Genomic DNA, 21,122 nt, shown 5'->3' with positions numbered 1-21,122 from the left:
TCCAGAACGTTCCCACCCCAAAAAGAAGCCCTGTGCCTATTATCAGTCAATCCCCATTCTCCCCTCCCCCAGCCCTTGGCAACCACTAGTTTACTTTCTGTCTCTACAGACGTGCCTGTTCTGGACCTTTGCCAGGGGGGCCATACAGCATGCGTTCTCTGCGTCTGGCCCCTCTGACACACCGTGATGTGCTCAAGGTTCCCCGGCGGAGCACACAGCATTCATTTCTGTGCCTGAGTAGCCTGTGGTACGGCCAGACCACGTTAGTTCACCCATCCACCAGCTGATGGATGTGAGGGCTGTCTCTGCCCCTCAGCTGCTGTGACAAACGCTGCTGTGAACGTCACGTACAAGGTTTTTGAGTGACCCCGTTCAAACTCCCTTGGGCGTGTACCCAGGCGCGGCAGCATCGAGTCATAGGGTAATTCTACGTTTAACTTCGGAGGCACCGTAGAACTGTCTTCCACGGTGGCAGCACCATTTCACATTCCCGTCGGCAAAATATGAGGCTTCGGTGTCCCCACGTCCTTGCCAACACTTCCCGTTTCCGATTTTTTAAAAGTATAGCCGTCCTGGTGGGTGTGCAGCGGGACTTAACTGCGGCTTTGACTCGCGTGTCCCTGACTAGCGATGCCGAACGTCGTTCCACGTGCTGGCTGGCTGTCTGTACGTCCGTTCTGGAGCAGTGGCTGTTCAGCCCCCTTGCCCACTTTTACACGGGGTTATCTTCCTACTGCTGAGTTCGGAGAGTTCTTTGTGCGCCCCGGACACTAGACCCTTACCACGTGTACGGCTGGCAGACAGGTCTGCATTCTGTGGGCACCTGCCTCCTTTAAAGCGGCCTTGGAAGGCACGGAGCCCCGGGTGCTGTGCGCCTGTCGGGCCCAGGTCCACGAGCCCTGCGTCCCTGCTCTGACCTCGGGAGATGTCACCCTGTCCTGTGGCTTTAACTGCCACCTACTTGCTGATGCCGCCAAAACCTCTAGGCCAGCTCGCTCCACCACCCCCTGGCTTAGACGTCAATGGGTGACCCAGAGCCTGCACTGAGAAGTCCGAGGCCCTGACCAGCCTAACATGGCCCTTGCCAAACCCCTAATTTGACCCCCTGTGAAAACAGAACAGAACAAAGTGAAGCCTGGTCCCGCCCTCTGCATAAACGGCAGCGGTGGCTTCTGTCACAGCACCTGGTGGTCATACCGAATCCCTCCCTTCCTGCCCCCCACCTCCCAGCCCTTCGCAGGTGCAAGTCCTCAGCACTGCCTGCAAATCCGTCTCCCTGCTCCCTCCCCTCAGGGGCCCGGGTCCAGCGGGTCCAGCTCCAGCGGGTCCAGCTCCCCTCCTTTGGCCATGGCATCCCAGGCCTCCCTCCTCCTGCCCTGGTCTCGCGCCCCCCCCCCCCCCCCCCCCCCCCCCCCCCCCCCCCCCCCCCCCCCCCCCCCCCCCCCCCCCCCCCCCCCCCCCCCCCCCCCCCCCCCCCCCCAACGAAACCACCTTGGAGAGCATCAGCCAGCGGCACTATCCCCTGCCTGAAAGCCCCAAAGGATTCCTCGCTGGCTTCAAATAAAACACAACCTCCCCTTCCCGGGCCGCCAAGGCTGTAGTGGACTGCTCCGTCCACACCTCCTCCCAGCCTCCTCCCTGCTTGCCCAACCACGGCCTGCTGCGTCCCTGCTGTCCCTCAACCCCAGCGGTCCCGTTCCCATCTGGAAGCCTTCGCACTTGCTGTTCCTCGGCCCGGAACGTTCCTCCTCGACCTGGGCCTGGCCGGCCCCCCTCACTCAGACCTCCGCGCGCCTGGCGCCTCCCCCACCAGCAGCCCAGAGCAGCGAGGTTGCTCCGTCACATCGCTCCGCTGTCTGCCCGGCACTTCCGTCTCCCAGGGTCTCCTCTGTTGGTGTTCTCTCTCCCCGGAGGATGCAGAGCCCTTGAGAAGGACTGTGGCCGTGGGTGTTGTCCTATCTCAGGGTTTGACACAGCACCCGAGGCACATAATTCAGGCCTGTGGACTGAGTGACAACTGACAACTACAAAACATGGCTGGGGGGAGGCGGCTCTGCCCCGGGGGCCCTGGCTCTAGGCCCGTCCCACGAGGGCTGCCCTGTATGGCCCTGAAGGGCTGCCTAGTGACCCCCAGTTCTCGGATCCAGCTAAGGACGCAGCTCTAGGTGACTGAGGAGCCGGAGTGCCGGCCAGTGGGTCCGGGGGAGGAGGGCAGAGGCCATGGACCCATCAGGAGGGCGAGTGCGGGCTGTGCTCATTATTCACCTGCTTAAGCCTTGCCTGGGGGTGAGCCCCACCAGGGGGTGTGATCAGGGTGGAGGAGGGGTGGGTGTCCTCGAATACTGGTGGCCTGGGAGCTCTGCTGAGCAGTGAACGAGGGAGGCCACAGGGACTCCTGCCACGTCAGCCCTCCCCGCGGAGTCCCCCTGCCTCGTCCATGCCTTCATGGGTATGGGCACAAAAGTCTTCAGCTAAAGAAAAGCCGTTCTAAGTGGGCAGGGCTTTAGGAGGCGGGCGGAGAGGATAGGGCTTTGGAGACGGTGGCATGCCCTCCCAAGTGAGACTTCTTTGACCTCCATCTACACCACCAGGGCAAGACCAGCTCTTCCTGGAGAGGAGGCTGCGGGAGATGGCAGGGGAGTTGTGTTCCCTGAGCCCCTGCCCTGCTCCTGACAGAGTCTCGCTGAGCCTCAGCCTGAGGCAGCTTCGAGGTGCAAAGTGCCCGCCCTTGGTCACGGCACAGGAGTGGCAGAGCCAGGATGGGACCCGGACACTGATCCCCGCACGTCGGGCCTCTGGCAGCCCAGCTGTGAACGCGATCCTGGTTGGACATCTGCGGGAGGCACTAGAGTTTTAAAAAGTCTTTTGACGGGGAGGAGACCAGAGGAATGGGGAGGGGGAGGGGTGGAAACCCGAACAAACAAATCATGGAACCAAAGAGAAGCTCTGAGAAAAGAAAGGGGAAACGCTCTGACGAGTTCTCTGTGAACATCCTCAGAAAGAAAACAGGCCCTTCTGCGTGCAGCTCCCCCGACGGGCCCGCGCACGGGGCGGGCTGGGCAAACGCGCTGCCCTGGGAGACACTGCACTGAACCCCGGGGGTGGGGGGGCCTCGGAGCTCCCCAGGCCGCCCGATGACGTAGTCCTTCCTGGTGGACGGTGGCCACGTCCAATGACTTACTCCCGGCCTCGGTACTGCCTGGAATTCTGGACCGATTCTTCCTGACTAAACTCTCCATTTTCTTCTGCTTTCCAAAGCTGTTGGGTCTAAAAACCAGACCTCTTCCTCCTTCCCAACCAGCGCCCTCCACACGAGTGCCAGCCCCATTGGGAGCTTTCTGGGGCAGGCGGGCTCCCGCCCCTGACCAGCCACGGCCCCTTAACCGGGCTTGCTGCGAGCGGGCTCATGCCTCCCCACACTAAGTGGCCCTTTGCTGACAGGCCCTGGGTGGGATGGGAAACGTTTGTGCCACCGGAGTTGACACACTTAAGAAAACGGCAGTGGGGCTGCGAGGGGGCGAATGTGGGGGCGAGGGCGGGCACCGAGGAGCCTCGTGGAGAAGGGGGCGTGGAGGTTGGCTGAGGTTCTGGGAAGACCAGCGGGCTCTACCCTTTCCAGTCCACGTGTGGCCCTCTCCTTTCCAAGGCCTTTCTCCCCTCAGGACCCTAGTGTGGCTCCCTATCCCTTGTCCAATAAGACTGCTTCATTGAAGATTCTGAGTTTAGAAGGAATTCTGAAAGATGGTGGTAAAAGTGGATCAATGGTCCTATGCTCCGGCCATAAGCATGGCCAAAACCGTAACCAAAACCGTAACCAAAGCCATGACCATGACCATAACCATAGGCATCTATTTTGTTTCTGTCCTTCCTCATGGGCCGATATTCTCCTAGCGTCTCTGTGCATGGGATCTGTCCGTTCACCCTGCACTTGAAGTGGAGTTAGGGCGTTTTCCGGGGCTCCGTCCCGGTGCCTCCTCACCTGTGCTTGTCCAGTCGGCAGGTGACCCCCGTCCTACTGCTTGGCACGCTCGTCTCTGCTCGGCCCTGTTAGAAAACTCCCCTGTGAGGGACATGGGGGCAGGTAGAGAGCCCTTTCTGTCTTAGGGATTATTTTCTTCAGACGATTCCCAGAGGGGGGTCCTGGTCAGAGGCTGACAGCTGTCCACTTCCGGTCCCTCCCTGCTGGGCGCCTTTCATCTGCTGGCTTTGCCACCGTGGAGTGTGCCTGCACGGGCTGCCACCTCTTCCAAAGTCCCTTTCTAGTGCCCACATCTCCCGCCAGATAGCCTCCCGTGATCAGCCACGTGTGTCCGTTCATGCCCTCGCTCGCTCAATAAGGGCGCCGCGAACGCCACGTCAAGGCCTGTCCTCAGGGAGCTGCCTGGCCGGGGAGGGAGAGGTGGGAATCGGTGCAGATTAACCTCTGCGGGGGGGGGGGGGGGGGGGGGGGGGGGGGGCTGCGGGACAAAAGCGTGGACAAGAGGCAGAGGGGTCTCTCTCTCTCTCTCTCTGCCACGTGAGGACCAGCACAGGACGAAGATGTGCTTGGTGGTAGGATGTAGGTGTGCGCGTGTGCACACGTGCGTGAGGCCAGAGCGGCGGGTGGGGCCCTGGTGGCCGTGGAGGGGGGCCGGGGGCTGGGTCTGAGCCCGGGATGTGCCGGCCTGCAGCCGAAGGCCACCCTGACATGCTGCACCTGCGACGCCTGTCCCCAGAGCTCAGGCCTTTGGCGGACAGAAGCCGCCTCCTTACACCTCGCCCTCCACTCCAGGCCCACTCTCCGCACTGCCGAGCCTCTCCCTCCTCTAGGCTTTGCACCCGCTGTTCCCTCCTCCCCTCACCCTGTCTCCACCCCCGACCTGGTGCCCTGTCACTCATTCCCGGGGCTGAGTTGCCCCCCACACTTGGCTTGGTATTAATTACAGCACGGAAATCTCAGGACCCCCGACCTGTCACATAAGGGCGCCCGGGGGCACCTGGGGACCCAGAGGTCACAGATCCTTCCTCCCGGGTGTTTCTAACGAGCCCGCCACAGCAGCAGCGGCCCTCACTCAGCGCCCGCAGGCTGCTGGCCCCCCACATCCTGGGCTCTGAAGATGGTCCCACCTCTGGGCCACAGGATTACGTATCAACAGCGAGGAGAGTTCCGACAAAACACCGGGAAGGCAGCACACACACACCCGGGCGCGATCATAACCACGGGAGGTCAGGGCTGCGTGCGGACGGTTCCGGCAAGGACCCCGGGACGTGAGGACTGCAGAGCCGGGCGGGCGGGGGCTCATGGGGGTCACCTTCCGTTTGGTCTGTTGAGCCCCCTGAGCGGTACACAGCTGGAAGACAGATACGGACACAGAACTCTCCAGCTCTGTGTGATGGGCACTGTGACGGGCCAGCTCGACAGCAGGGGGGAGGCAAGTCCCCGGCAGGACACACTGGAGTGGTGGGGACGGTGGGAGCGACAGCCAGCTCCCAGGCAGGGGGAGGCACGGGGGAGCGAGGTGGCCCAGCATAGGCTTAATCCACTCTCGGAGCAGCGGCACGTCCGGCTGGCAGGGCGGGCGGAGCCCAGACCATGAGGCAACTCCCCAGTGGCAACAGGGGCCCTGGGAAGACCCCGCTCAAGGGGACCTCCACTAAAGCTTGTCCCAAATGACTGCATGAGCGTCTTACCCCTTGGTGGCCAGAGAGGGGCTGGGCCAGGGGAGAGAACGCCGGCCTGTGGGATGGGACCCTCTTGCCCCGTTAAGGCAGCCCAGGAGGTCACTGAAGATCCCGGCCGAGCAGCTGGGTGGCTGCTGTGGCTCCCCACGTCCCACAGACGGGCACAAGGCGTCTCTGCCAGCCGGTCTATTTCCAGCTGCGTGCGGTTGGGACGAGACGGGTGACAGGGAGGCGTGGTGGAGTGGGCCATGCACGGGGCTGGCGAACGGCCACCGTAAACATGGGCCAGGCCGGCCGGTGCTAGGGGAGCAGGGTCACGGCAGCATCTGTCCAGACGCAGTCAGGCCCAGCCTATGCCCAGGGCGGCCCCGAACGCCAGCGAGGGCCCGGGTGCGGAGGCGCTGGTGGTGCCAGGCCTCGTGTTTGCTGGCAGATGCCCCCCTTTAGGCACACGGCTCACCTCTGGCTCGGGACGTCTGTTCTGATCAGTAGAGTATTTTTAAAGAGTCTTCACAAGACACATATTTTTTGTTTATTTCTCAGAGTCCTGGCCGAGCCTCTGGCGCACAGACCACAAACAAGACGAGGAAAGTGTCTGCCGGCCCGGCCTCCGCAACTGCGTGCTTTTCTTTGCTGTTTATGGACTTGGCGGGCTCTGCCCTGGGACAGAGTGGGACTTCTTCCCCCAGCCACTAAGTCAAGAGCTGGTCAACGGTGGGGCTGTGACAATAGAGCTCCGCCCGGTTCCAGCCCTGCCCTGCTCACCCAGCCAGGTGGAGCGCAGGAAGGAGAAAGCAGGGCTGCTCCTGACGCTACTGGGTGCCTCCTGACAGCATTTCCCTAGCCCCCTCCCCGGAGCGAGAGCAGATAGCTGGCCCCCGAGACACTGCAAGGAAGGGAGCTGGGAGCCGTGCTCCATGTGTCCCCATCGCCCCTTGTCTGGAACAGAGACAAGCAGGGGCCGGGCACGGGGCTGGGGACGCAGGGCGCCATCATCCCACAGGCCGCCAGGGCCTCCCCAGCAGATCTCCGCAGCGCTGGGTGCACCGATGCTCCGCCCCCCGGGGCAGGCCTGGTCACCCACCATGATCCAATCGTGTTCCTCTGGCCGGTCAGAATCCAATGTTCTGCTCCGTCTCTAGCCACCTGCCACCCCTCCATCCCACAAACGAGCCTGTGCTGGGCCTGGGGGAAAGAGCAGAGTCCTGCCCTCCAGGGGCTCCTGAGGCATCAGGGGAGACCCCAGAGACATCCGGTGACAAGCCTGGGGGCTGTGGGTGCCCAAGGGAGGGATGTGTAACTTCCGGAGGGCCTGAGGCCTTGTCCTGAGGGACAAGTGGGAGTCAGCCAAAAAAAGCACCCGTGAAGGGCAGGGTGAAGGGCACTCTGGGAGGAAGGCAAGTGGGTTTATGGACGAGGCTTGCTCTGGCCTGCGACAAGGTGCATCAGGTGCACCAGGTGCATCAGGTGCATAAGTGCATCAGGTGCAAGATGCTGCCGGCAGGACGGGGCGGAGCGCTGAGCGAATGAAAGCTGTCTGGCCTGCTGGGGATGCCAGTTCTGGGAAGTAAGAGAGAGAGAGAGGCGGACAGGGACTGCGTCTGGGAGAGGCCGGGAGGACACGGCAGAGGGCTTGACCCCAGTCCTCCAGGACATGCCATGCCACCAAGTCATCGAGCCACAAGATGCTGGAGGGTAAGGGCTCTGTCCCCGCGGCCAGGCGAGGGGTTCCAAGCAGCGGTCCAGCACCCCCGGGGCCTTGCAGCGGGTGTGGGGGTGCTCTGCAGAGAGCAGGGCTCTCTCTCCTGCCGGCCCTGCCTCCACTGCAGCCAGGGCAGCGCCACCCACCGCGGGAGTCGGCTTGCAGGGAAGGGGTCTGCTGCTGGAAATCTGAGAACTGTGGGGCACATCCCACCCCCATTTCACATACAGTGGGGAAACTGAGGCACAGAGAGGCGGGGACTCTTCCAGAGTCCCCAGACAAGCCCCTGGTCCAAGGAGCCAGACCTGATCCATTGCCTTTCCACCCCAGCACCGCCTGGGCCCTCTGCTCCCCTGACTCCTCTCTGTCCCCATCCTGAGCCGGCTGCAGGCACACAGGAGCTCACTGCACCCCCGAAAACGCCCCTGGGTCTCAATCAATCCCCCTCCCCATGCCCCTGGTTCTGTGGTGGCTTAGGGAAAGAAGGAAGCCCGTTTACACAGACGCACAAGTGTCCAGTGTTTTTCTTTTCCACCAGATGAACCGCTGGAAAAAGCTGGGAGGAGAAGCGGGCCTGAATCCGCTGGTCCTCACACGGCTAGGCCCTCCAACCAGGCGTGTTCCCTTCACCTGAACGCGGGCCAAGAATGGGGAGGGGTGGGGCACAGATGCAGAGAACAGGAGACCTCTGGCGCTCACCTTAAAAAACACTGGTGTTTATGGAGTATGTGGCTGGTTAGCTTTACGTTAAAATGGTCGGCATTTTTTTCCCAGCAAGAAATGCATGTGAGCTGTTGAAGTATGAAGACAAATAAACAGAGGCAACTGGAGCCTTGCCTTCTTCGTTAGGGGCCTGAGGGGGCAGCACATTGTCTCCAGCTGTCCTCCAGGATGAGAGGGGGAGTCTTCAAAAGGGCCCGGGCAGCGCGACCCTTTCATCCTGCCAGGACCGGCCCGGCCACCGCCCCGAGCATCTGGAGCCTGCGGCGACTTCCTCCCACGTGCGCCGCTGGGCGCCTGGGCCGCGGCAGCCTCCAGGCTCCTCTCCTTCGCCTCCTTCGCCTCTGCTTGGCAGCCCGCGGGTCCCCTGCACGCCCAGCTCCCCATCGGAACTGAATGCACAGGGACGGACCATGCCTGTTTTGTAGGGAGCAGAATTGAGCCCAAGAAAGGGGTGACGTGTGTCCAAGGTCACGGAATGTGTGCGTGGCGCGGCCCTGAGGTCACATGGCCCTATGTCAGTGGACAGGGACAAGCATCCGTGCAAGAGGAGGGGAGAGAGAGCTTTCTGACCCCAGGAGGGCAGTGGGCAGGGGCTCACGTGGCAGGAGCGCCATGTGGAATGCGAGGCGTGGCCCCCGCCAAGGGGCTTCACGCACGGCCCAGGGCACAGCCATTCTCCCTGCGAAGAGCTCTGACTTTACGCACCGGCAGTGAGTGAGAATTAGGTAATTCACACCTGCCGAGCCCTCGGCACATGCCAGGCACCTCATCCGGTGTGGCGTCATCCCTGTCTGGGAAGCCCGGCTATCAGCCCCACCTGCAGATGAGGGTACAGAGGCCCAGAGAAGTGAAGTTACTTGTCCGAGGTCACACAGCCAGCAAGTAAGCGACAGATCCAGGATTCGAAGCGAGGCGGGCTGACCCCCGTACGGCTTGAGGGCTGGGGCTATGTCATCTACCTCCTAAGGGTGAGCTCGGGACAGCTGCTCGGGAGATCTTTACGAAACGGATGGATGTCAAGAGCTTTCACTGCTATCTAGAGCTCCGCCCAGCCCCCCACCGCCCAGACCCGACTACTCCACCGACTTCCGAGCTCGGACACCAGTCCCGCTGGCATGGCTGTCGCTCGTCCCAAACCAAATGTGGCCACACCGACGCTCGAGTCCACCCCTCCCTGCTCCAGCCTGCCCTGCGCCCAGGCGTCCCCACCTGAGCCGCTGCACACAGCCGCCCACAGACTCCAGGCAGCTGGCACGTGGTTTTGCTCTTTCCCCTTAACTCTTACGTCGAACCCATAAGCGATTCCTGTGGGCCCTGCTTTCAAAATACATTCTGAATTCAACCACTGTTTGTCACCTCTGCCACTGGCACCCTGGACTGAGCCCCCAGCACCTCAGACCCAGACCACCATGGTGGTCTCTGCTCTTCCTCCCCGTAACACACTGTCTACTTAGCAGCCAGGAAGCAAATCCCTTTAAAGTTAAAACGTCAGTCAGACTATGTCAATCTCTAGTTAAAGTGTCCCACGGCTCCCAGCTAATTTAGAATAAAATCCCAAGTCCCTTCTCGAACCTGTAACGCCCTGCCTGCCTCCTGACCTCGCCTCCAGTCCCTCTCCCTCACGCCGGGGCCTCCAGGCACACGGACCTGTCCCCAAACTCTTGTCCTCTCCCTTCTGCCTGGAAGGATGATCCTCCCTGAAATCTTCTAATGGTGGCTTCCTGCTCCTCAGTGAGGCCCCGGCCACCATGTCCCCTCTGCTTGAATGTGGGTGAACCTCTGTAACTGCCTTGACCGGCAGCGTCTGGTGGAAGGGAGCTCTGAGGCCGACTGTCCAACTTCCACGCACTTGTGTCTTGCTCTCGCGGGCCCAGCCGCCATGCCGTGGGGAAGCCCACGCCAGCCCTCGTGGGAAGACACGGAGAGGCCGCCCCAAGTGATCTGGCCGACAGCCGACACCGACCACTAGGCGACAGCGGAGAACCCTCCAGCTGATTCTAGACAGGCCATCAAGTCATCCTCGGCCTTTGTGCCTTCCCAGCTGAGGCCCCAGACGCCGTGGAGCAGACGAGCCGCCCCGGCTGTGCCCCATCTGCCATCCTCACGCGTAGGATCCGAAAGCCAAACAAGACAGTGTTTTGTGCCACCAAGTGTGGGGTGGGTTTTCTGTGTGGCAACAGCAACTAGGACTCTACCCTCTCCAACGCATCATCCTTCTCCCCTTCGTTTCCATTCACAGGATTTTGTTTCATTAAGTTCAGTGGAGCTGACCTGCCGGAACTTACCTTACGGACTTACACGTTCGCCTGTTTACTGTCCCCCCGCCCTTACTCAGGTTCAAGTGGACATGGATGTTGCTGCTTTTGTTCGCCACTTACTGGTTTCTTCAGCACCTGAAACCACGTCTGGCACACAGCAGGTGCTCCGAACAGTTCTGGGGAATAGACGGGTAAGGGACCACTAGGCGGAAGGGGTTGGTGTCACGGCCATCACAGCCTTCTGCCTGTCACTATGGTCGAGACCATTTCCGTCTTTCTTATGATCCCAGGAGCCCTGAGAGAGATGGCCCCGATCTTGCCGTGAGCCCAGCATGGAGGTCTGCTGCGTGAGATGGCCCAGGTTAGAAGGCGCGTTAACAAATGTGTTTATTTTTTCATTCCACAAATATTTTTTGATCTGCCAGACATTGCACCAGGCCCTGAGGAGGAGGGCGGAGGGACGGAGGAGACAGCTTCTGCTTTCATGGGAAGACAGGCCCCTAGCACAGAGCCACGGCGGCGATGCAGGCCACATGGCCACAGGACCTCAGAGCACAGGCAGAGGCGGGTCCGGGGTGACAGGAAGGGTTGCCAGGGAGCAGCTGTGAACAGCAGGGATGTGCAGAAGGACTCTGTGGGTTGAAGGACGGCAGGCCGGAGGGCACGGGTTGGCACTGGTTGGCACAAGTGGGAGGCGAGGGGGGAATGGCTGACAGGGCCCTTATGCGGGGCCTCATGAATCAGAGAGCAAATGCACTGGGTGCTGCTATGGAAGCAGTGGGAACCACGAGAGAAAGTTCTGGAAGAACAGGGCTCTGCACAGTCACACGGGGCAAGACACCATCCCGAGGGGAGCTCAAGAGTGACACAAGGCTCTTACACCGGCCGGGGAGGGGGTGCAGTACAGGCTTTGGGGGAGGAGGTGGCCTTGAAGTGAACTCTGGAGCTGGGGGTCCCTCTGGCCCCCCCAGAAAGCCACCCACCTGCTTGTCTTGGCAGGTGCTAGGATTGCTGGATGTCCTCAGTGACCCTAACTCACGGAGGTGCCTACCTAACAGCGCCTGGCAGGAAGCCCTCCCTGAACCTGGCCAGCCTCCCAGAGCGGGTGCTGTTTGGGCACTGGGGGCAGAGGCGGCCAGCAACTTACAGGCTTGAGCTGCCAAATGCTCCCAGCTCTGCTGGGTGGCCTTGTGCAGGCCACTCTCCCTCTCTGAGCCATGGTTTCCTCTTTCATAAAAAGGGGATACTGATGGTTTCCGTCCGTGGATGCCATGAGCACTAAGTGACGGACGGGGCACAGTGTCCCGGACCGCTCCAGGCGCGTGGCAGAGACTCGCGCCACGTTCCCTCGTCTCGCCTGAGTGGAGCTGCCTGCCCAGCCCAGGCCAGGCGCAGAGTAGGTGCTCAGTAAGCAGGAAGGGGAAAGCAGTGATCTGGCTAATGAAACTTTCCTGCAGAATCTGGCTACAGACGACTTGTCTTCAACAGGGGGAAAAAGTGCTGAGAAGCAAGTTCAAAATTCAAACTGTCAGCAACCTGAGAAACATATTTTTCAGTAGGTCAAGGTAAAGACTGGGGTCGAAGAAAACATCTGGCCAAGTGAACTAATGGCTTTAGAGAAAAAGGACCCTCGCTTTGCGGAGACAGGAAAAAATTATCCACGGCTGGTTTTAATTTAAGATGAAAAAAAATCTTATTCTATTAGCCTAAATATTGCTCTTATGTCCAATTGCATGGAGTTTGGAATAATATTTTTCCAAACAGAACTACTGCTATTTCAAGTAATTACAATGCTAAAAGCAGGCATTTGGGGTTGAGCGAGGATCTCATCCTGGTTTCAAATCCCTCCGGTGTCATTTTCTGTTATATTTGAGAAACTCCTCAATAAAGATGTCAAATAGAGAGAGGGTTTTGCTCCCCAGAGGACAGATTTGGCCACCCTCCCAGGCAAGCCATCTCCACAAGAAAATAACCTCGTTTGCTCAGAAGAAAAGGTTCAACTGTGAAAACTCAGGCAAGAAAGGAACCCGTAAGCCATTCACCTCCCTTCTTGTAATGAACTCCGAATGCGTCTCCTGCCCTGCTCATCAGGGTTTCGTGCAGCCATCATCCCAAGGGGTTCAGTGGGGTTGGGAGAGGAATGTTGTGGCCGGACAAGCCTCCTGACCCAGACTCCTGGAGACCAAAGAACAGGAGACGAAAACCAGTCTAACTGTCCCCGAAGGCTGGAGGGCTGGGAGCGGGGCTCACAGTGACTGACTAGAGACGGTCAGGATTGCACAAGGCAGGGAGAACCAGGACCCTTCCAACAGCACTGTCGGCCTTCAGAACCACTGAGCACCCACAGGGGACAGGTCCTGGGCTGGCAGCTTCACCAGGGAGCACCAATTCCCACTGAGACCAAGCAGGTAATTCAATGCCTAAAGCTGCTGACGGTGAGCAATAGGGCGTGGTGGGGACTGTAGCAAACAGGAAGTACACGCCCCCTCCAAAGGGGGCGGCTGCAGCGCACCATCCATTCCCTTTTGGCAAATCTCGCGAGATGTATGGGCTAATCTCGCCACCCTGAGACGTGGGCCAGAGCTGCCACTGTGCTGGGCCCCATGCTTCGGGGGTCCCTGCTCTGCCCCTCCTGTGGCCGCAGCCCTCCCTACGGAGTGAGGAGCCCACAGGGGGTCATGTGCACCGGGAACACACACACACCCTTCTAGACCACAGTCTGGGTATTTGAGACCCTAAAATTCCCTGCCCAAATCGTCCCGAGTCTATTCTCAGAGGGGCAGGTGATACTTAGGCCCGAGCAGTGAAAAAAGGAAAGATTGCTTGGGAGCAAATGGCACATTCAGGTTAGCGTGTGTTCGGGCTCCCTGCGGTGCGAGCACACAGCCAGCGGGCGGGAGGGGGGAACCAGCCCCTCCCCCCACTATTCTAGATTCCAAATTCCAGTCTAGCCTTCCAGGCCACTGGGAAGGGGTATCGGTCAAGGCAGAAGAGACTGATACTCCAGCTCTGAAGCTTTGTCACTTTTACATATTTCACTCACGTGGCATCCGGGCCTCTAATTGCCTTCCACCCAAGTCCCCAATGCCAGGGGTTGGGGTGACTGGCCGAGCAGGAGCAAGGCTGGAAATTATGACTTTTATGTGGCATCCCTTGATTTTTAAAAGTTATTTTTATTTGATTGATTGATTTCTAGGTTTTTATTTTAATCACCTAGTGCTCATGATGGCAGGTGCACTCCTTAACACCCCCTCCCCTATTTCACCCATCCCCCCACCTCCCCTCTGGAGACCGAGGGGTTGTTCTCTAAAGTTAAGAGTCTGTTTCTTGGTTCATCTCTCTCATTCCAGCCCCTTTTGCTTGTTTTGTTCCTTCAGTTGCACATATGAATGAAATCATATGGCACTGGTCCTCTGACTGGCTTATTTCACTTAGCATTATACTCCCTAGCTCCATCCATGTTGTTGCAAATAGCCAGATTTCATTCTTGTTAATGGCTGAATAATATTCCATTATATATATATACACTACATCTTCGTTATCCATTCCTCTATCGATGGACACTTGGGCTGCTTCCATATCTTGGTTATTGTAAAAATGCTATAAACATAGAGGGTGCTATAAACATTAGTGTTTTGTATTCTTTGGGTAAATACCCAGTAGTCTGATTGCTGGATTATACTAAAAAAATTTTTTTTAACATTTATTTATTTTTTGAGAGACAGAGCATGAGCAGGGGAGGGGCAGAGAGAAAGGGAGACACAGATTCCAAAACAGGCTGCAGGCTCTGAGCTGCCAGTACAGAGCCCAACATGGGGCTCAAACTTACGGACTGTGAGATCATGACCCGAGTCGAAGTCAGACGCTTAACCGCCTGAGCCCCCCAGGCGTCCAGGGTAGTCCTGTTTTTAACTTTTGGAACCTCCACACTGGTTTCCACAGTGGCCGCACCAGTTTGCATTCCCACCAACAGTGCATGAGGGTTCCTTTCTCTCCACATCCTCATCCAACACCTGTGGTTGCTTGTGTGTTTTTTATTTCAGCCCTTCTGACTGGTGTGAAGCAGGGTTTCACTGTAGTTTTGATTTGCATTTCCCTGATGATGAGTGATGTTGAACTTCTTTTCATGTCTGCGGCCATCTGGATGTTATCTTAGGAAAAATGTCTCTTTGTGTCTTCTGCCCATTTCTTCATTGGATTATTTGATTTTTGGGTGCTGAGCTGTGTAAGTTCTTTATATATTTTGGGTACTAGCCCTTTATCAAATACGTTATTTACAAATATCTTCTCATATTCTGTAGGATGCCTTTTAGTTTGTTGGATTGTTTTCTTTGTTAGGCAGCAGCTTTTTATTTTGATGTAGTCCCAATGTTTTATTTGCTTCCCAACCCGGTCCCCCCCCCCCCAACCCCGTGTCCCAGGGGACTTATCTAGAAAAAAGTTGCTATGGCTGATGCCAGAGAAGTTATTGCCTGTGCTCTTTTCTAGGATTTTTATGGTTTCAGGTTTCACATTTAGGTCTTTAATCCATTTTGAATTTATTTTTGTGTGTATGGTGTGAGACCGTGGTCTGGTTTCATTTTCGTTTTTTGCATATTGTGGTCTAGTTTTCCCAACACCATTTGTTGTAGAGATGGCCTTTTTCCCATTGGATATTCTTTCCTGCTTTATGAAAGATTAATTGACCATATAATTGTGGGTTTATTTCTGGGTTTTCTATTCTGTTCCATTGATCTGTGTGTCTATTTCTGTGCCAGTCCCAAACTGATGTGATGACTATGGTTCTATAATAGCTTGAAGTCTGGAATTAGGATGCCTCCAGTTTTACTTTTTCAAGATTGCTTTGGCTACTGGGGTCTTTTGTGGCTCCACACAAAGTTTAGGATTGTTTGGGCTAGTTCTGTGAGAAATGTTGCTGGTATTCTGATAGGGACTGCACTGACTCTGTAGGCTGCTTTGGGTAGTATCGACATTTTCACACAATTTGTTCTTCCAATCCACAAGCAGTGTCTTTCATCAGTGTTTTACAGTCATCAGAGTACGGGTCTTTCACATCTTTGTTTAGGTTTATTCCCAGGAATCTTACGATTTTTGGTTCTACTGTAAATGGGATTGCTTCCTAACTTCTCCCTTTGCTGCTTCGTTATTAGTGTATTGAAATGCTATGTTATTAGTGTTTTGGTAGATTGATTTTGTGTCCTGCAGCCCTGCTCTGATTCATTTATCAGTTCTAACAGTTTTTTGGTGGAGCCTTCAGAGTTTTCTGTATCTAGTATCATGTCATCTGCAAATAGTGATTTGGATTTGGAGTCCTTTTATTGCTTTTTCCTGTCTGACTGCTGTGGCCAGGACTTCCGGCCCTACGCAGAATAAAAGAGGTGAGCGTGGGCGTCCCTGTCTTGTTCCTGATCTCAGGGAAAGGCCCGCAGTTCCTCACCACCGACTATGATGTTAGCTGTGGGTTTTTCATATATTGCCTTTATTATGTTTTTTTTTTTTTAATTTTTGAGAGAGCGAGAAAGATTGAGCAGGAGGGGGCAGAGAGAGATGGAGACACAGAATCCAAGGCAGGCTCCAGGCTCTGAGGTGTCCGCACAGAGCCCAACGTGGGGCTCGAACTCACAGACCATGAGATCATGACCTGAGCCGAGGTCGGATGCTTAACCGACTGAGCCACCAGGCGCCCCTGAAGTGTTGTGTTTTCATTTTCATCTGTTTCCATGTACTTTTCCATTTCTTCTTTTATTTCCTGGTGGACTCACCACTGTTTACTAGCATTTTATTTAATGTCCATGTATTTGGAGTCCTTTCAGATTTTTCTCTTGTGGCTTTCGAGTCTCATAGTGTTGAGGTCAGAAATGATGCGTGGCCTGAGTTTGATCTTTGAGAATCCGTTGAGGTTTGTTTTGTTTCCTAATGTGGGATCTGTTCTGTGACATCCCTTGATTTTTAAACACAGGCAAGTCATTCACTGATGATGACGATGGTGATGATTACAAAAACACTGGGTGGGGGAGACCACGGGGCAACAGCAGGCTGCCCGTCTCAATCCTCCATGACACCACTATGACGGTGCCCCGCCCCTGTGCTAAGTGTGGCACCTGTACCCGCAGCTCTGCAAATCTACCTTCATATCTGATGGTCACGGTCACCCTCTGAGACGCGGATCAGTAACCTGTGTCGTAGTTAGTGGAACGGGGTGGGGGGTGGGGTTTGAGGAGCTGGACCTAAACCATTGACTGGTGAGTGGCAGTTCCAGAACGTGAGCCTAAATCTTCAAACTCCAAGCCCAGCTTCCTCTTGTGGCATTCTGCATTTTCGCCGGCACTTCTGCCGACACATACCAGGCACTTAAGCCTCATAGCGTGTTACAGATGAGGGATTTGAGGCTCTGAGAGGTCACATGATCAGTGGGGGACACCGCCGGTAGCAACCAAGGTCTGACTTCTCTAGAGCTAGAGTTTTGTCTTGAGAAGGAAAAGGTCCAAACAAAAACAAGTGTGTTGAGGGGCACCTGGGGGGCTCAGTCAGTTGAGTGTCCAGCTTTGGCTCAGGTCATGATCTCACGGTTCGTGGGTTTGAGCCCCGCATCGGGCTCTGTGCTGACAGCTCAGAGCCTGGAGCCTGCTTCAGATTCTGTGTCTCCCTCTCTCTCTGCCCCTCCCCTGCTTGCACTCTGTCTCTCTCTCAAAAATAAATAAACATTAAAAAAAAAAAAAAGAAAGGAGCCTTTAAAAAAACCAAAACAACCCACAAGAAAACCCTAAGTGTGTTGGGAAGGTTCTGCCCTCAGCTAAAAGCAGACGAGCAACAGAGAGAGCCTTTTCTCGGTTGCCATATGTGTGAGTTAGAGCCGCATGAAGGCGCAAGCTGTGCTCGGAGGAGGGGGGGCGGGGGAGTCCTACCCAGCGCTTTAAATCAATCAGCATAAAAAGAATATGGTGTACAAATAAAAATAAACCCACCCAGACTGTGCCGTCGTCTGGAGCCAGGGTATTTACACACAGGTGGGTCTGCACAGGTACGAGCGCTCCAGCCAGAAGGGGAGCCCCGCGGCTCAGACACAGCCCAGGGGGTGCGTGTGGCTGGCTCCGGCCTTGGCTGGCTCCAGCCTCCACAGGCCCACCAGATCCACCTCCTTCTCAAAGTCGATTAGTGGATCGATGCCCATGACGTTTCGAGTCCTCAGCGCCAGGCACGCTGTTAGATGCACAATCCTTGCCAGATAGGGACCACAGATTCCATTTTACAGGCGGGGAAACTGAGGCACGGAGGAGGCGTGGCTGGCCTAGGGGCACACAGCTGGTAACAGGCAGAGCCCGGATCTGAGCCCAGAACTGGCCGCTGCCAAGGCCGGCCATCCTGGCCTCGGGGTGCCGTCCCCTGCCGTCTCACAGAGAGAGCAGCTCTGCCTTCACGGACTAGTCAGCTACCAACACGTACCCTTACCGTCATCTGAAAGAGTGGCAAACGGCTGGTCAAACTAAGGGCTTGCGCTTTGGGGAGGATTAGACAAGGTAACGCTAGGACGATACTTGGCTTGGGGTGTGGCCCAGGAAACGACCTGCAGGACAGCCCCAGTCTCTGCGATCCAGTCGGCGCCCCGCCGGCCTCTGCAGCCTGGGACAGGCCCGCCGCCCACCCTGAGCCCAGCCCCCTGCCCAGGCCGAGCCCTCGACCCGGCACGCGGCCATCCGACTTCTGCAGGTTGGGCCTGCTTCATGCCACCTCCTCTTCGAAGCCCCCTGAGGGGTCACCCCGCCCCCAACCCCACCCTCACCCGATGCAGGGGCGGCTCCTCACTGGGCCCTCTGAGCTTCCACAGCCGGCTGCCCAGACTTCCATTCCAGCACTGCCTTCGGGTGTAATTACATGTTCGCAGATCTGTTTCCCATAACAAGTCTGTCTGAGCTCCAGCACGCGCTAAACGGAAACAGGCAGGGAAACCTACAGCTAATACACCACAGAGAGGGAAAGTTCCAGAGCGCCTGGGACGCCACATGGCCTGTGCCACACGCCGCCACGCCAGCCGGCACGGGGGAAGGTCTGCTGCACCCTCTCATCAAGCGCTGCATCGAAAACCAAGAAGACATCCAAATGACCCTCTGACCCAGTAGTTCCATTTCTGGGAAGACTTGTTAAAGGCAACAATTAAGAAAAAAGAAAATTTTATTTACTTATTTATTTTGAGAGAGAAAGTGCGCGTGTGAGAGTGCACTAGCGGAGGAGGGGCAGAGAGGAGGAGAGACAGAATCCCAAGCAGGCTTCGCACTGTCAGTGCAGAGCCCGACGTGGGGCTCGAACTCACAAACTATGAGATCATGAACTGAGATCAAGAGTCAGATGCTTAACTGACTGAGCCACCCAGGTGTCCCAAGAAAATATACACTGAAGCCCAGAATCACCTCTGGATTCTGATGGTGAAAACAAGCAAACACACAAAGTACACAATCTCAGGGTCCCAGCATAAAAGGGAGGCTGAGTCACCCAGAGTAACAGTGATGCCTACTCGGGGATGGCCTGCACGTGCTGAGTGCCCGTCACTTCCCTTCACTGTGTCATCTCATCCTTGCACACAGCCTGCTGAAGCGGGCAGCATAATTATCCCTATTTCACAGTGGGAAAGACTGAGGCTCAGAGGCTGTGACAATAGTGACAGTGACTAGAATGGAGACCTCTGTGCCGGGCGTGCTGCTCAGCATCGGGACATGATCGTGGCTACTGCTCACCAGAGCCTGAGGGGGAAGCTGCTCTTTGGAACCCCCTTTATCAACAAGTGACCGAGACCCAGACACATTAATGTATCCACAGCCATGCTCCTGTCAAGTTCATGGCCTTACTTCCCCGGCTCTAGCTAGTATGCCTGTGTCAATTCAGCGGCCAGGAGCAGAAGAGGGCCTGGGGGACAGGCACATCTGCTTTGGGACCCTGGGATCCCTGCCAGGATGGTGTTTCTGCTGCAGATTGCAAGCCACCTCTGCGATGGGCTGAACCGTGTGCCCCAAAGATGCTCCAGTCCTAAAGACCAGTCTCCGTGCCTCCGGAACGGAGAGAGGGCCTTTGAGGCCATGTGAACATGACCGTGTCCGTATAAAACAGGGAGGTTTGGACACAGAGACAGACACGCACAGAGCAAAGACAACGTGCAAACATGGGGAGGTCAGGACCGACTAGCACAGGAGGCCAGAAGCTACCAGAAGCGAGGATAAAGGCCTGGAACAGATCTCCTTGGAGGCCCTCAGAAGGAGCCAACTCTGCTGACAGCCTGACTTCAAACTCCTGGCCTCCAGCCTGCGAGAGGACACATTTCTGTGGTCTGGGCCCCTCGGCGTGTCACATGGTTATGGCAGCCCCACGTTCAGAGTCAACTTATCAGATTATGAGGCAACTGCAAAACGGCAAGGCAGGGGCCAGGCTGAGAACACCAGAGGCGCACACGATGTGAAGGGGACCACCTCCCTGCCAGCACAGGAAGCCACAGCTGGGTGCAGAGAAGGCTGCAGGCAAACGCGCAGGCAGGACTCAGCCGTTTTCCAGTTCCCTCCGTTCGCCTCCATCTCCCCGATTTCATACAGCGAGCTTGTGCTACTCTTGTAACTGGCTTAAATGTATGCATTTGAGCCATGAGAATCTCGAGGTAGAGAAGAATCCTTCTTACAGGCTGAACCGTGCCCCTCAAGTCTGTATGTTGAAGCCCTAACCCCCTGAGCATCTCAGAACGGGATCTATCTGGAGACATGGCCTTTCAAGTGGTAACTGAGTTACAAATGGGTTGCTAAGACAGGCCCCACTGCAGTAAGACCTGTGCCCGGAGAGAAGAAGAGATGAGGACACACAGAAAAGAGAGACACGGAGAGGCAGAGACCAGCTCCGTGTATGCACAGAGAGGTGACGGTGTGAACACACAGCAAGAAGGTGGCCGTCTGCAAGCCAAGGAGAAAGGCCTCGGAAAACCTAAACCTGCCAACATCTTGACCTGGGACTTCCAACCTCCAGCAGGGAAGGAAAATCAATTCCTTCTGTTTAAGCCTACCGGTCTGTAAGATTTTGTTCTGGCGGCCGTAGCAAAGTAACAGCAGGAACCCGAGCGGGGCGAGCGTTCCCAGAACCCCATAGGCAGGGTGCGGTGGCATCACTCACCCAGGCAGTTGTGTCCGTCGTGGGCCAGCATGAAGCCGTCAAAGCAGGTGCACCTGTAATTCCCGGGGATGTTGATGCACTCGTGCACACAGCCTCCGTTGTAGTAGTCATTCTCACACTCGTCGATGTCTGCAAAATGAGGGTCAAGAGGGATCAGAGGAGGGGCCTGGGGGTCCCCTCTCCCCACTACCACTGAAGCCCCCAGGGAATGACCGGTTCAGGGATGACTCAGTAGGTCTTCACTGAAGTCCTTTCTGGGGGCTGGGGACCCATAGACCACAAAGATGAAGTCTTGGCAGTGCGGTGAGGCCCGCCACCTCCTCACGGGGCGGAGCCACGTGCCAAGGCACCTGCAGGGTCCCTCCACCATAGCGAAGGGGCGCGATTCCCACCCAGCGGTGCCCGCCTCCCTGCAAAGCCTCCCAGCTGTAGCTGCATGTGGGGACCTGGTTTAAAAGCGCCCCATTGTGGCTCTCTTCAGCCTCTCTGAAAGCCTCCCAGGGACAGAGAGCGCATTACGTGCGAAGCAGGGAGCACTGCATACAATGAACTTTGCACACCACCCAAAGCTGAACGTCTGCAAGGAGAGAACAGTCCAAACGCTCCGCCCAAACGGTTTCCTTCCCCAGCAGCGTCTG

The 21,122-nt window shown here is 56.8% G+C and overlaps 1 protein-coding gene across 1 annotated transcript in view; it reads right to left on the bottom strand.

The window, feature by feature from the left end:
* The window catches only part of SCUBE1 (signal peptide, CUB domain and EGF like domain containing 1), a 133,659-nt gene that overhangs the window by 82,307 nt on the left and 30,230 nt on the right, over nt 1-21,122 (bottom strand). Inside the window, exon 4 of the mRNA XM_029954109.1 lies at nt 20,485-20,613. Within this exon, the coding sequence (XP_029809969.1) occupies nt 20,485-20,613 (129 nt within the window). The remainder of the gene's footprint in view (nt 1-20,484; nt 20,614-21,122) is intronic.

This window comes from Suricata suricatta, chromosome 10, assembly GCF_006229205.1.
Source record: "Suricata suricatta isolate VVHF042 chromosome 10, meerkat_22Aug2017_6uvM2_HiC, whole genome shotgun sequence".
NCBI classification, from domain to species: domain Eukaryota; kingdom Metazoa; phylum Chordata; class Mammalia; order Carnivora; family Herpestidae; genus Suricata; species Suricata suricatta.
This window is presented reverse-complemented; position numbering and strand designations above follow the sequence as displayed.